This window comes from Carlito syrichta, unplaced genomic scaffold, assembly GCF_000164805.1.
Source record: "Carlito syrichta isolate Samal-C Ts95f unplaced genomic scaffold, Tarsius_syrichta-2.0.1 Scaffold315801, whole genome shotgun sequence".
NCBI lineage: Eukaryota > Metazoa > Chordata > Mammalia > Primates > Tarsiidae > Carlito > Carlito syrichta.
This window is the reverse complement of record NW_007259897.1, coordinates 842,353-857,435: the sequence shown is the minus strand read 5'-3', so window position 1 is coordinate 857,435 and position 15,083 is coordinate 842,353. Positions and strand designations below refer to the sequence as shown.

At 45.5% G+C, this 15,083-nt stretch overlaps 1 protein-coding gene across 1 annotated transcript in view; it reads left to right on the top strand.

Moving 5' to 3' along the window:
• Window positions 1–1,227: 1,227 nt before the first annotated feature.
• RGS10 (regulator of G protein signaling 10) overlaps window positions 1,228–15,083 on the top strand; it is a 32,179-nt gene continuing 18,323 nt past the window's right edge. Inside the window, exons 1-3 of the mRNA XM_008073261.2 lie at window positions 1,228–1,335; window positions 8,417–8,535; window positions 10,175–10,261. Coding sequence (XP_008071452.1) covers window positions 1,329–1,335; window positions 8,417–8,535; window positions 10,175–10,261 — 213 coding nt within the window. The 5' untranslated portion in view covers window positions 1,228–1,328. The remainder of the gene's footprint in view (window positions 1,336–8,416; window positions 8,536–10,174; window positions 10,262–15,083) is intronic.

Sequence of the window (15,083 nt, the reverse complement as noted above, 5' to 3'; positions counted from 1 at the left end):
CCTCCCTCCCCTCCTCTCTTCCTCCCTTCCACCTTCCCTCGTTCCCTTCCTTCCTTCCTTCTCCCAGTAAGGACATTAAAAGCAAAGCCATCACCAACTATCATTATTTCACAAAAGCAAGGACATTTTAACATCCCAAATGTAGGAAAGATAGAATCCAGGTGGAGAACTGTCCTGATACACAGAATCCTCTAGAGGTCGCTGCTTCCAGCAAGAGGCCCTGGGTTGCTGAAGGACAGAGGTGAGGGGAAGATGGCTTCACTGTGTTCCCTTTTGTATCTCTTGGGCTTTGTACCATATGAATAAATACAGTGATCTATTTCAAAACAAAAACAAAGCAACTGTGCGTATGCCATCAGCACAGCTCACTTGGTAGGTATTTCCTCATCCTCATTCTTGTTTCTTCGTGGGCCAGTGGAGAAGATCTGCCAGCCCGTGGTGTTGTGGGCGCATGTTCACCTGGAACTCCTAGCCTCATCTCAATTCATCTTAAGTTCTATGAGAAAAAGGCCTGCCTTTCACTTCTTGCATCTTTCTCTGTGCTTTCCTTTCCACTTCCTTGCTGGTTTCTGTGTAGCAAGTTATTTGTCCTCTCTGTGTCTCAGTTTCCTCATCTGTACCACAGGACCAATGAGGAAACCAACTTCCAAGAATTGAGCTATAGTAAGTGCTTAGTAAATGTTAACTATTTTTGTTAAATGTCACCTTCTTTTCTGTGCCCTCTGTCCCTCAGTCAAGTGCCCGGCTTTACGCATTTCTCAGAAAATATTTATCATGACAAACATATATACCTGAGTGTCCGACACTGTGCTGACCCTGAGGAGGATGCAGCCCTTACTCTCAAGAAATGCACGGTCCATCCATCTGCCTGATACTGGAGGGAAAAAGTCACTTATTTTGCCTCGAGGTGGGGGTGGTGGAGATTGAAGCAGAGGAGGAGAGGGAGGGCACATTTATGTCTAAATGTCAGGCCCCAGTGGAAGTGCAGGGGCTTCTGGGAAGTGGAGAAAATCAATGGCAGGGTCTTCGTTTTCAGGGTAGTGCTGCTGGGTCATTTGCTTTCTTTCTGGGCCTCTGCCTAGAAAGTGGAGCTTCTAGGGAGGCTACAAATAACAGTTCAGCGTCCTTATTTCCTTCCCTCTGGTGGAAACTGGAAACCAGTGGCCATCTGTTGTTTAGTCCACTCAAAAGAGGATGTTGAGGCTTGTTTTTTCTTTGGACCCAAGGGTGCTTGGGAGCCCTGCAGCCCCTGTCTTTTCCATATAAAGCGTCTCTGAGAAGGAGCGGATTTTTGGTCTGCGAGGAGCTTCTCGGGTGGACCCCAGAGCATGGAACGTAAGAAATGATCCCCCTACCCCCTTCGGGTGTCCTCAGTGTGCCTATTGCCTTGGCCTGGGCCTGAGGAGGGGCAGGAGCCAGGGGACGTTTGCTGTGCAGGCACAGAGGTGCACAGGTGACCTGGGAAAGGCCGTCTTAAGCGCTTGACTTTCCATGAGGTCTGTGAGCCCTTGTGTGAAAACGTCACCATGCCCTTTCTGAGCCAAGCCAACTCAACCCTCTGCCACCTGTTTTCCTGCTCCTGTCTTGGATGCTGGCCATTACTATGATTGTTTTAAAACTTTTGTTATTATTTTCTGCTAACTGCAGTTCAATTAAATCTCCCCAACAGGGTAACTGCATGCCTGCAGGGCAGTTATCCTCAGAAGCTAGATACTGGAGCGGATAAACGCTTAGGTAATATTTAGATACAAATGTTTCCATGACCCAGTTTCCCCAAGCCCTAGGCAGATCACCAGTTGTAACAAACTGACTCTGACTCTAAGTTGGGATGGCTTCTTTTCAATGCAATATGCTTGATGTGGTACAGGTGATAAGAGGCTTTAAATAAGTTTGGTGAGGTGTGTACTTTTTTGAAACTTCAATGCAGAGTAGAATATTTTAAAGGAGTGCCTTGTGTATGTGTGTATGCATGTGCAGGTTGACCCAAACCACTTTAGAATTTAGGGTTAACATCTCTGCCTTTTCCTGAACTTGAATGTTTATTTTGCTTTCTTTAATATGCTGTGAGTTTTGGGGAGTAGTTAGAACAAATGCTTTGAGGATGTAAGTTGATTCTGCTATCGAGGAAGCTGGATATTGAGATATCACTAAAATATTCCTTGACTTGGGGAAATTGTCTGCAAGATCATTACACAGACCTTCCTGCAGATTAACAGCAAAAATCCGTGCTGTGAGTGTTCAGCTCTGATGAATGTTACAGATACCTTCTGAGTATGGATTTCCAAGGAATTAATGTCTGGAGAAGGCTCTGTTATGACATCATAGCATCTATAAATAATACATCATAAAACAAGCTGCAAGCGACCAGCCCCAGCCTTCTGCACTGATACTGCACCCACCTTTGAAATAATGGCTTTTACTGAAGCCAGAAACCACATAGCACAGCAGAAATGCAAATGAAAAACATATGTACATTGTGTGCTACATGATTCCACCCCATCTTATGTGACTTTTCTTCTGCATGGAATTGGATTCTTACCCCCATTTTTATTGCTTGTTTGGGGGTGTTTTTCCCCCCTATAGTGTGTGATTACTATAGTCTCTTAAAGGCCGTTGTGTTCTGGCCTCTGTGAGTGTGAAGATCAGCTATAAAAAGCAAAAATGGCAGTGGAGGCTCGTGGTAAAGAGTGTGTACTCCGGAGTTAGACTGCCTGGGTTTGGACCATGATTTCTCATTTTTTAGTTGGTGACTCTTAAACATTTCTATGCCTCAGTTTTCTCATCTATAAAGTGGGGGTAATACTAACCACATCTCAGAAAGTTATTGTGAAAATTGAGTTATTTAGCCCATGTAAAAAGCTCAGAACAATACTCAGCACATTGTAATCAATTTACGAGTGCTGAGTATTATTATTACCCAGTGACAAATTAATCATAAGATACATTTACTAAAAAGTAAATATCATGCATGCAAAAACTTGAAGATTTAAAATGCTTTAAAGAGGCCAGGCATGGTGGTTCATGCCTGTAATCTCAGAACTTTGGGAGGCAGAGGCGAGGGGATTGCCTGAGTCCAGGAGTTTGAGACCAACCTGGGCAACTTGGTGAGACCTCGTTTCTATGATACATCAAAAAATTAGCCAGGCGTGGTGGTGTGCCCCTGTGGTTCCAGCTACTTGGAAAACTGAGGCAGAAGGATCACCTGAGCCCAGTGGGTCGAGGCTGCAGTAGTCATGAGTGTACTACTGTACTCCAGCGTGAGTGAGACTTTGACTCAAAACAAAACAAAACAACAACAAAATAGCCCCAGCACTTTGGTAGGCTGAAGTGGGGGATCACTTGTGCCCAGGAGTTCAAGACCAGCCTGGGCAACATAGCAAGACTCCATCTCTACCAAGATAAAAAAAAAAATAATAAAGTTAGCTGGGTGTGGTGGTGCATCTGATGCCCTAACTACTCAGAAGGCTGAGGTGGGAAGATTGCATCAGCCCAGGAGTTTGAGGCTGCAGTGAGTCGTGGTGGTGCTACACAGCACTTTAGTCTGGGCAACAGAGCAAGACCCTGACTATAAATAAATAAATAAATAAATAAATAAATAAATAAATAAATTTGCTTTAAAGGGACCAGTAGTTGAAACAAAAACAAGAAACACACACACACACACACACACACACACTTCTATTCACTGCAAAAGTGTTTTACAGTTGAACTAAACAGCAACAAAAATGAACTGAGCATGCCAAAATTGAAACAAACACCTCCTCACTAGCCTGAGGGATTGTAAAGCTACTAGGAAACACGTTTAACATTTTTTTCCACCAATGCATTTCGAACTTGCTTTCTTGTGTAATCTACCTAAACCCCAAACTTTTATCAGTGGAAAAGGATAGAAGGGTACTTGGAACTTTGTGACTTTAAGGGCCAGATGTGAGACAGCTGGGAACCTTGGTTTTGCTTTACTCTTGAGTTCAGAGTCAGCCTGCTTGCTATGGAGAAAGGCATTGACTGCTCCTGTGCGTTACAGACTGGCTGTAACACTTCATGTGAACTGAGATGGTTCAGCAATCCCTTACTTAGCAGGTCTCCTGAGCAGGGGACTGAGTTGTGGAAGTGCCCCAAGGGTGATCCCTAGGGTGGGGCCAGGCAGAGTGACCCTCTGCCAGGTTGCGTCAGAGACTGGGGGGTATGGTTTGGAAAAGAGGGGTGCCACTAAGCGGATGGAGTTTGCAAATGCTGCTTCATCCAGATCTGTCCATAATGATACTAATCAAGAAGGATTTTTAAGGGAGAAATTGCTCAAAGCCTTCATCAAACTTGAAAGACAATCGGGAGGTTTTAGAAAAACCCAAACCAATATTTCTGGGGAAAGTGAAAACACATGACAGATAGGGAGTGGGTATCTCAGATCGAAGGATCCTATGTGCCACTGAGGGGTGCAGGAGGTGAGTGAAAGGCTGCGGTGGTGGGGGGGTTCCCTTTATCTAGGGTGCCTGAGCCAGGAAAACAAATACCGTGGCTGGTGATAGTAGCTTCGCCTGAGTCATCCCTGGAAATCCCACACTCTTCTGTCCTAGTGTCAGCCATAAGCATACTTCATTGCATTTGATGAAAGGGAGCTGGTAGCCCAGGAGAGATTGGGGTGGAAGGGCCCGGCAGTTTTCTGTGTTCCCAAGAGGCCTGGGACTCTGTAGATGTGCTCCTGGTGGGGAAAGTTGCCTTGCTACGGAGGTCCCAATACTGGGTCCATCCAGTGATTCCTTAGCTGCATCGTCTTGGATAGGTTGTTATATCTTCTAGACTTTTGTTTCTCAGTCTATAAACAAGGGGAGAGGGGTGAGGAGTAGACCAGTTTCATGGGTTTTGAGTCATAAAACTTTTTGTTCAAATGAAGGCTGACAGAGACCCCAATGTTCAAAAATGATTAGAGTAACTGCTGTCCAACAGCGTGGCCAACTCACCTAACTCCCAGACACTGTTGGCAAAGTGGGAAGACACTGCATGTATTTATTTGCAAGACAGCATGGCAGGGAAAACCCAAACGTGGCTTGGTTTATTACTGAAAAGAATGTCCAGAGTCTTGGAATCCTTTCAGACCAAGATTGAAAAACTCATGGCCAAAGTAGTTGTTCTGCTATGGCAAGAGAGATTTGTGGCTGCCGAGATTGTTCCTGGAACAGCACATGTGTGCCTCTTCATTTATTCACTTAAGAGAAGATCTGCTGGGGAAATGGAATCAACTTTCAAGCCATTTTCTCTGGCTAAAGAACAGGAGAGTAAACGAGTAGGATGCTTGGCAGAATGTACCCTGCTGCAGAAATTTCTTGTAACGATGATCTTTTAATTGGACGTGTGCTTCATTGGAAAGAAACTCAGTGCTCAGAACCTTGCTCTTGTAGCATTTACAAAGAGAGCAAGAAACTCATTTAATCTCCATGAAGTGAGAGTTGCTTTAGAAAAGCGTCAAGTCCATTTGGTGATGTGTTCGAATGGGTCTGCATCTCCATTAGAGGAATGCATTTGTCCCTAATAATTCTCATGTACTCCATCACCAATGAATATTGAAGCACAGGCCCCTCTGGGGGTTGGGATTCTGCTTAATTTGATTGAACCCAAGTCATCCAGTGAATGTCTGGAAACCAGGGATTTTCCCCAGGTGCTGGGATTGTATTTAACCCCCCTCCACACCCTGAACATCAGAGATCATAGAGCTGTTTCTATGAAGTAAGCCCAGTATGTTCTATAAGTTGGTTTGCTGTTGTTCTGTTTGTTTGTTTTTGAGTCGGAGTCTCTGTCACCCAAGCTGGAGTACAGTGGCACAATCATGGTTCACTGCATCCTCCAACTCCTGGGTCCAAGCAATCCTCCCTCCTCAGCTTCCTGCATAGCTGAGACAACAGGTTCGTGCCACCATGACCAGCTAATTTTCTGATTTTTTTTGTAAAGATGAGGTCTCACTTTGTTGCTTGGGGCTGGTTCTGGTCTTGAACTCCTGGTCTCAAACCGTCCTCCCACCTTGGCCTCCGAAGTGCTGGGATTATGGGCATGAGCCACAATGCCCAGACTCCAGTGTGTTCTAATACGAATTTTCTCCAAAACCATTTTGAACTGTGTGGTCTCCCTAGCTGTTTACAGCAATTAATATTTATAACGCTTAAAAAATTGTATCCTCTAAAAGTGACTTGCTTTGCTGATTTCTTCATTAAAAGTTTATTTTCTCCTAGGTTAAAACTTTTCTTATAGAAACATGTTTCTAGAAGGTTTAGAAAAACATGTCAATGGGGAAAAAAGTGTTAGCCATAAAAATAGTTCACTTGATAGATTGTTATTTTAGGGAAGGGGAGAAAGGAACTAACATTTGTTAAGCGTCTACTGGGACCCATGTATGCTACTGGGCCCCGAGTGTTGTTCCTTTTTTACATCCTTAGCCTAACCCAAGAAATAGGGAGATTTACTTTAACTATACACAGGAACTTTGCCCAAGGTCATATAGTGTGAATTGACCAAATGGGGCTTTGAACCCAGGCCCATCTGAAGTGACATTCCCAAATTCTGTAGAATGAGGTAAGATTGTGCTGTCACTTCTTCCTTCAGGCAAGTGACCAAAGTGTGTTAGTTGGAGATTCCCTGTCCCCTCCAGGAGGCTTTTAAGTGTCTTGAATCAGTGAGTGCAATGGAAGATGCACAAATCCCAGCAGTTGTCAGCTATTCATTCTGCACACCAAAATGTAAGGGGGTAGTCAGAATGTCTGGGCATCAAGATACATGATATCTACTGCAGTGGCTTTTTTTTTTTTTTTTTTTTGGGAGTCTCACTCTGTTGGCTGGAATGCAGTGGCACAATCATGGTTACTGCAGCCTTGACCTGCTGGGCTCAGGCAATCCTTCTGCCTCAGCCTTCCACACAGCTGGGACTATAGTGTGTACCATCATGCCTGGCTAATTTTTTTTTTTTTTTTAAAGACAAGATCTTGCCATGTTGCCCAGGCTGGTCTTGAACTCCTGGGCTCAGGTAATCCTCTCACCTTGGCCTCCTAAAATGTAGAATTATAGGCATGAATCATCGTGCCTGGCTACTGCAGTGTTTTAAAAGATCAAAATTGAGCAAAAACATCCACGATGAACAAAAAATCAAACGTTTAAATAAAGGCAGGATGAGTAACAGCAGTGCCCAGCCAAGCTGGAGCTCAAGGCCAAAGGAAAAGTCCATAATATCATTTCTGTCCTTATTTAAAATGTTGGTATTTTGTTCACTATTATTTTTTTCCAGACATTTTGATTTTTTAAAAACGTTGCATGAAAATATCACTTATCTTGATTTCTGGGTATTTTGGCTAACCCCTTACATTTTCACTCAAGTCCTGACCTGCCAGGTGATGAACAGAGGCTGGAGACACAAGATGGACAGACAGGAGCTTTTAGACTAGTGGAAGTCAGTCATGCAAGTAGTCACAACATGGCATGATCCTTGCAAGTCTGTACACAGAGTGTGATGGGAAAGGAGTTACTGTTGAATCAGGGTTCTCTGGGAAGAGGATTTGAATGAAACTTGAGTTGGCTAGGGGTGGGGGAAGGATGTAGCGGGAGATGGCAAATCCCCCCATCACTCTAAGCCTCACTTTTGCTCAATCTGTAAAAGGGAGGAAATAGTAGTGCCTACCTTACAAGGTCGTTGTGACTAGAATGAGTCCATTGTGTTACATATCTAGGGCAGAGCCTGGCACATAACTAAATATATGAAGGGGACCCCCAAAAAACAGGAATTATCTTTTAGAGAGAGGGCTCCTTGAAGTATAGGCTTCCCCCTCTAAGTAAGAACCCATTGGCATCAGTGTGCATCAGTATACCAGCTAGCCTTGTTGTGAGAGGCTGTGTTTAGCATCAGTGAATTTTTGGGGGGAGATTCTTTCAAGGCGTTTGCCCATTTCATGTTGGGTAATTTATGAGCACACCTGTCCACATCGTACTGAGTGTTCAGCAGTTTTTGACCAAAAATGGCATTACCCCTACACCTCACTCTCCCTTTTTATCCAGTCACACTCTGATCAACTTTTGTTTGTTTCCTGGGATGAAAAAAGTTCTCAAAGGGAAACATTTTGCTGATGTGGAGGAGGTGAAACAGAAAAATGGCAGAAGCACTATAAGGCATCAAAATTGACGAGTTCAAAAACTGTTTTGAGCAGTGAAAATAGCATCTCAATATTTGTATTGCATCAAACAGAGAGTACTTTGAAGGTGACTGAAATTTAAACATGTAAGAATAAATACACATTAAAAAAAATAAATTCTGTTTGTGTGTGTGTGTGTTCCCCCTTGAATGTCAGCCATGATGGGGTTGGTGATAATGACTCTTGCAGACTTTTGGGTGGGGGGAATGGTATTTTTGGGCCATATACGTAATCTTAACTTTGTTTTGCAGACATCCATGACAGTGATGGTAGTTCCAGCAGCAGCCACCAGAGCCTCAAGAGCACAGCCAAATGGGCGACTTCCCTGGAAAATCTGCTGGAAGACCCAGAAGGCGTGAAAAGATTTAGGGTTTGCCTTTTTAATTGCTAATCGGGATTGATTTAAGACGTGAAGAAGTGTGGATGCATGTGTGGGGAAAATAGACCAGTTTTTTGTTTTTGTTTTTTTGAGTCAGAGTCTCTGTCACCCAGGCTAGAGTACAGTGGCATGCTCACGGCCACTGCAGCCTCAACCTGCTGGGCTCAGGTGCTCCTTCTGCCTCAGCCTTCCAAGTAGCTGGAACTACAGGTGTACGCCATCATGCCCAGTTAATTTTTTTTGATTTCTTGTAGAGGTAAGGTTTCACTCACCATGTTGCCCAGGCTGGTCTTGAACCCGTGGGCTCAGGCAATCCTCTCGCCTCTGCCTCCCAAAGTGCTGGGATTACAGGTGTGAGCCACTGCGCCCGGCTAGGCCAGTCTTTAACACTGTCTATCCCAGTTTGAAGGTAAGGCCTTCTTATCTGTCATGGCTATTTTGGCACTGCTCTCACAGATAGCACCAGACGGGCACTGAGAGGCACATGCAGTCTGTTTCTGGTTTTTGTGTAGCAAGGTGGGAGGGGATGGGGCGCTGCTCATTGGTGGAGTCTGAACAAAGAATTCCCAGCTCTGGGACACTCAGATGTGAAGGCTGGTTCTCTCGTGCTCAGGGATTCTTCGATGCATTGCTGCCAGAGTGAGAGAGGCTGGCCTTGTGAACCTGGTAAAGGGACCTCCAAGAGAAGAGTTGATGGCTGGGGAAGTGTTGACATTACTTGGAAAATATCTTGTTTGGCCAGTAGATGCTTCAGGTGCCAGTTGGAGGACCACATGTGAATTTCAAGAACGAATGCCTATAACCTCTGTCCTGGGTCAGGACAGGCTGGGCCCCCGTGCTGTTGTTCCTGGTTGGGGCTCCCAGGGAGGGAGTGGCAGGAGGTCCTAGGGCTGCTGGTTCTCGGACGCTGGGCCCCTGTGAACAGTGCCTGCGACTCAGGGAGGTCTCTGCGTGGCGGGATAGCTGACCACCAACTGCCCACACTTGCCAAGAGAAAATACACCTCCAACTTAAAATAGTTTTCATCATGGTGTTTTTAGACATGCTCAATATGTTTTCTTTTCTTTTGTTTAAAATAAAAAGGTCCTGATTTCAGAGGAATGTACTTTGTTTAAACAGTCTGGAAGAAACTAATATATCTTCCACTTTAATTTACTTTTTGGTAATTTATTATCAGCTTAGAAATTGGAGGAGATTCCTGCTTATTTTTAATCTTCCTTACAATGTCAAAATCATTAAGGCCAAGTGCGTATAAAATTCTAACATTTATTTATTTATTTATTTTTTGAGTCAGTGTCTCTGTCATTCCGGCTGGAGTGTAGTGGCTTGATCATGTCTCACCGTAGCCTCAACCTCCTGGGCTCAGGCAGTCTTTCCACTTCAGCCTCTGGAGTGGCTGAGACTACAGGCCACCATGCCTGGCAAATTTTAAAAAAATTTTTGTAGCAACAGGGTCTCACTATGCTGCCCATGCAAATTCTGGTTTTAACCATTAAACATACTCTTCATTTTTCAGGGTGATTGAACCAAACTCCCCTATTGAATTTTGCCATATCAGTCCCTGGAGGGAAATGTCTTTTTTTTAAAAAAAGTAGAATGCTGTGTGACTTTTTGTCTTTTTTATCCATAGGAATTTTTGAAAAAGGAATTCAGTGAAGAAAATGTTTTGTTTTGGCTGGCTTGTGAAGATTTTAAGAAAATGCAAGATAAGAAGCAGGTATTTCTTCTACTCTATGATCGCTTTCCTTATAATTTGTTTCCTTATAGTGTTACAACTGCCTTTCTAATCGATTTTGAAATTGCTTAAAGAAACCTGATTCATATCAGATTTGGGGGAAGATTTAAGCTTCAAGTTAAGTCTCTTGTGTTGATCAAATATTAATCATTTTTAAAAGAGTGAGTTAGTCCATTTTAAATGAAGCTGTTCAAATGGGCCAATATTTAAAACAAAAATAACGATTTATGTCCTTTAGTGTTTGTCACTGTGTACGATTTTTTTCTTTGTGAATAAGTTATGAGGATGTTTCCCCCAGAGTTGGACACGTTGGCATTTTGGGACATGGTAAAATGATATGCAGATGTGTGATGATAAAAGCACCATGTGCATCAGATGGGCTGTCAATTATTCAATATGTCTTTACAAAGCATCCCAGGGTTGGCAGGCATCCACAAAGACAGTTCTGACTGGTCTCCTGGGTAGATGTGTGTTCTTTGCAGGAGGCAGTTTTTGATTCCCAGTGCTAACTGGGTTTTCTGCCATTGAAGGTCGGGTGTAAGGGAGCTGGATAAGATTATGAGGAAGGGGACCTGAGTGAGCACTAGGTGGTTTTATGAGGCCCATGCCTGTGTATTGACAAGAGGCTACCAGCTAAATCCCTCCAGGGCCTGGAAAGTTCTGTGAAGTGAGGCTTCTGGTGTGAGGCTGCAGGGAGTGGTGGGGACTAGGGCCAACAGCTTGCCTGCCCCAGGGGCTATGGCAGGTTGTCTAGGGTCTGTGGCTGTCTGGATTTCCCCTGCTTCGGGTTCTGTCTCCACCAACTCGCTGATGGGGATCGCCTAGGTCTTTACCCACCCACTCTTGCTCTCCAGGACACTGCGAAGCCATCTACTTGAGGAGTCTCTTATCTCCAGCCCAATGCTGCCTGTTTTCTAGAGAAGCTGGACTTTTGGATTCTTATGTGAAACCACCCGATTTTTAAGTGTTGGAACTAATTTTTTAAAACTGTAAAACCCTGCCTGCCAAACAAAACATAACAAAACATACCCACAGGCAGATGTGGCTTGCGGGCTGCCAGTTTTTGCGCCTCTGTCTCCATGAGCCAGAATCCACAGGGCCAGCAGCTGTTAAGTGTTTGCAGACAACAGCTTGGAAAATGTACATCAAGGGTTCACTCAGAGGCTGTGCCGGGTGCAGGCATGCTTCCCTCCAGATGGCATGCCCTGGGCTTCCCTCTGCCATCTTTCTCTCTGGAGGTGGCAGAGATGGATTTGAAGATGAATCTCTCTAAAGCCATTGCTGGGCATGGCCCTTGGCTCTTGCTTCCCGGCTTTCCCTTCCCTCCAGATGACCTTGGCTGGAGCCTCCTGGCTGGCGAGGGGCCGCGGGAGAGTGAGCAAGCAGTGGGGGGCTGTTCTGGAATGCTAGGATTTGGGGCTGAAGTTCTTTAGAACAAGAAAGCCCAGAAGGCCCCTGTAGGACTTTGGTGGTGTGTGTTGAGTGGGAGGTGGTGGTTGGGAGGAGGATAAGACTTTCAGATGTGCCTTGTCTACCCCTGTGGAGTAGACAAGGAAGCGAGGCCCCCAGGCTGTGGCAGAGCTGGGACTCAAACCTGCGCTCTGGGTCCCCTGTGTTTCCCTGCACACCAAGCTACAGGGCCGAGCAGGTGAGCTTCTCTAGGCAACAGGAACAAGCCTTTGCAAGTGGGATGCGTCTAGAAATGGGAAGTACGCATCTGTGGGAGCAAGGCAGTGGACAGTCCGGGAGGCCCCCCCAGGGGAAATGACTTTTCAGCTGAGACTAGGCGTGGGGCGGGGATGGCATTCCTGGGGTAGGGGACAGTGTGTGGCCAGCAGGGAGACCAGAGGGGAGGGTCATGTGTGAAGGGGAGGCTGGTGTCTGTGCTTGAGGCAGGTGCGTCTGCACCTGGGGGCTTGGGTGCCAAGGTGAGGAGGCTCCAGAAGGCCCCTGTAGGACTTTGGTGGTGTGTGTTGAGGGGGCGGTGGTGGTTGGGAGGAGGAGAAGACTTTCGGATGTGCCTCCTCCAATGTTTCAGGTAGGGCAGGCCTAGTGTTGGGTTGCCCTGCCCTGCCTACCTCCTATAGAGAGAGCTTCTAGAACTGGGCATTCCCTTCCATGCCTCCACCCCAGTACCCAATATAGGACTTCCTGAAAGTGTGTGTCCTTATCCCTGAAAGATGCCTGGAGATTGCTTCGGTGCCTTGAATGCTGCCCTCACCTGTCAGCTGCCTGAGAACAAGCATTCATGACACCTGTGGTGTTCAGCCTGGGATGTTTGGGCCCCCATCTGTCTTATTCTCCTGAGTCTCACGATTGTTCTCACACACAGATGCAGGGATGTAGTCTGAGAGGCTAGGAAGTTTGCCCAAGGCCGTCTGGCTTGTTGCACACAGGCCCAGGTACTCTCCAAATGAGTCTTGCTGCCTGGGAAGTGAAGCCAGGGAGCAAGCTCGGAGTTACTAACTTACAAACGGGGAGAAGGTCACAGGCCACCTGACTGAACTGCACAGTCAAACTTCTCACATCTGTTCACCGGGGACTGTGGGCGGGTTTATCTCTCTCTACATCCAACCATGGCCACCGGGGGACTGATGCAAATCTCATTCTTGCCTCCATGGTCTTAAATAGAACCTGCGTTGGTCTGTTTTTTCTTTCTTTTACTTGGATGACTCAGGGACTGTCTTGCATAACTTACACGTCCATCTTCTGTGTCATTGTCCTCCCCTCTGGCATGTAGCTCCCTGACACGGGGCATCCCTGTGTCGTCTTCCCACGGCCTCTGGGTTCCTGGACCTGCACCTGGCACACGTGGACTTCCACTTGCTCTTGACAGGATGAAGGCCTTCACTCAGGCCAGTGACACCTGAGGCCAGTCAGGCAGGATCCTTACCTGTGCTCCAGTTTCAGCCATCGTGATGGACCCAAGAGATGAATGTACTTTCTGTCCTTTGGGGGCCTTCCGTCTCAGGAGCAGCAGATTGTGGAACAGTGCTGTGTCCTGGCTGTCCTCCCCCGCCTGTGCTTCACCTGCTGGCAGGAAGGGAAAGCAGTGCCTTAATTTGGGAAGATCTTGACACTCTGCATTTGCAGTGGGGATGCTGGAAACTTAGGGAATTGGGAGGGTGACACCTCCCACACCCCCTCCTTGAGGTCTCTGCAGTTGGGATGCCTTTTTCGGGGTCCATATTCAACAGGCAGCTTTCAAAAGTCTCCCACATTGCAATTTCTTTTCTTTTTTTTTTTGAGTCGGGTCTCACTCTGTCACCCAGGCTGAACTGTAGTAGGACTATAATAGCTGACCGCAGCCTCAACCTCCTAGGCTCAAGCGATCCTCCCTCCTTGGTCTCCCAAGTAGCCAGGACTGCAGGTGCACACCACCATGCCTGGCTGATTTTTTAAAATTTTTGTAGAAATGGGGTCTTGCTGTGTTGCTTATGGTGGTCTCAAAGTCCTGGGCTCAAGTGATCCTCTCGCCTCAGTCTCCCAAAGTGCTGGGATTACAGGTGTACCTAGATTACCTAGATACACTTTGCAATTTCTTTATTGTTTAAAGTTTTTCTATAAATAGCTTCTTTCTCATGAATTAGCACTTGAGATATATCTGGGTCTTTCTTTGCCACCATCAGGAGAGGGGTGTTCCATTTCCTGAATGCAGGTCCTCTTTTGTGCTGCGTCATTCCCTCGTTTTGGTGGAACACCGCTGGAGATAGCTTCCCAAGAAAGGAGACCCTGCAGGCAGATGTATCAAGACCTTGCTGGAAATGTTTTTTCTTCCTACCTTTTCACTCCCTTGACAGTCTGATGGAGCATAGAATTCTAGGGTGAAACTCAGAAGTTTGAAGACATTGTCCCTTAATCTTCTACTTTGGTTAGGAATCAATAATTTATATGTAAACTGTTTTGTTTTCTTTTGCTTTTTTTTCCTCTCTAGAGTAGTATAAAATCTTTTTTAATCACCAATATTCTAAAACTGTACAATCATGGGTTTTGGGAGAGAGGTTGTTCATTGAGTGTGTGGAGCTTTGCAATCTGGAAATTTGTAGTTGTGGGAAATGTTCTTATGTTGTTGCTGTTATTGTTACTATCATTTTAGTAACTTTTTTCCTTCCATTTTCTCAGTCTCTTTTCCAATGATGGCCTGTCACTTTTGGATTGAGCTCTTAATTTTAGCTTTTTTTCCTTCTCATTTTTTAATCTCTTGGGCTTTTGGAGTTTTCAAATTTATCTCCAAATATTTCTATTGAATTTTTTTCTGCCTTTGTTTTTTATTTTCTCCAGACAAGGGTCCTCTAGGCTCTTCCTGGTGGGCTGCAGGCTTGATATGTTCCTAAACTGAACACATCTCCAATCAGCTGGTTTGGGAGAAGCTTGTGGGGGGATCTATATTTGGAATTTCACTAAACCCCTTGACTCAGTTAGCATCTCATCCTTGCTCTCTTTCATATCTCTATTCTGGAACTGCTCTGGGTTCATTTCTTTAGGAAAAAAAACCCCAGGCTGGGCACAGTGACTCAAGCCTGTAATCCCAGAACTTTGAGAGGCCAAGGTGAGAGGATTGCGTGAACCCACAGGTTTGAGACCAGCCCGGGCAACTTGGCGAGACCTCATCTCTACAATAAGTAAAAAAATTGACCAAGCATGGGAGCATGTGCCTGTAGTTGCAGCTACTTGAAAGGCTGAGGCAGAAGGATCGCCTGAGCCCAGCAGGTTGATGCTGGGGTGGCCATGAGCATGGCACTGCTCTCCAGCCTGGGTGACACAGTGAGACTCCAACTCAAAAAAAAAAAAAATAAGAAAAGAA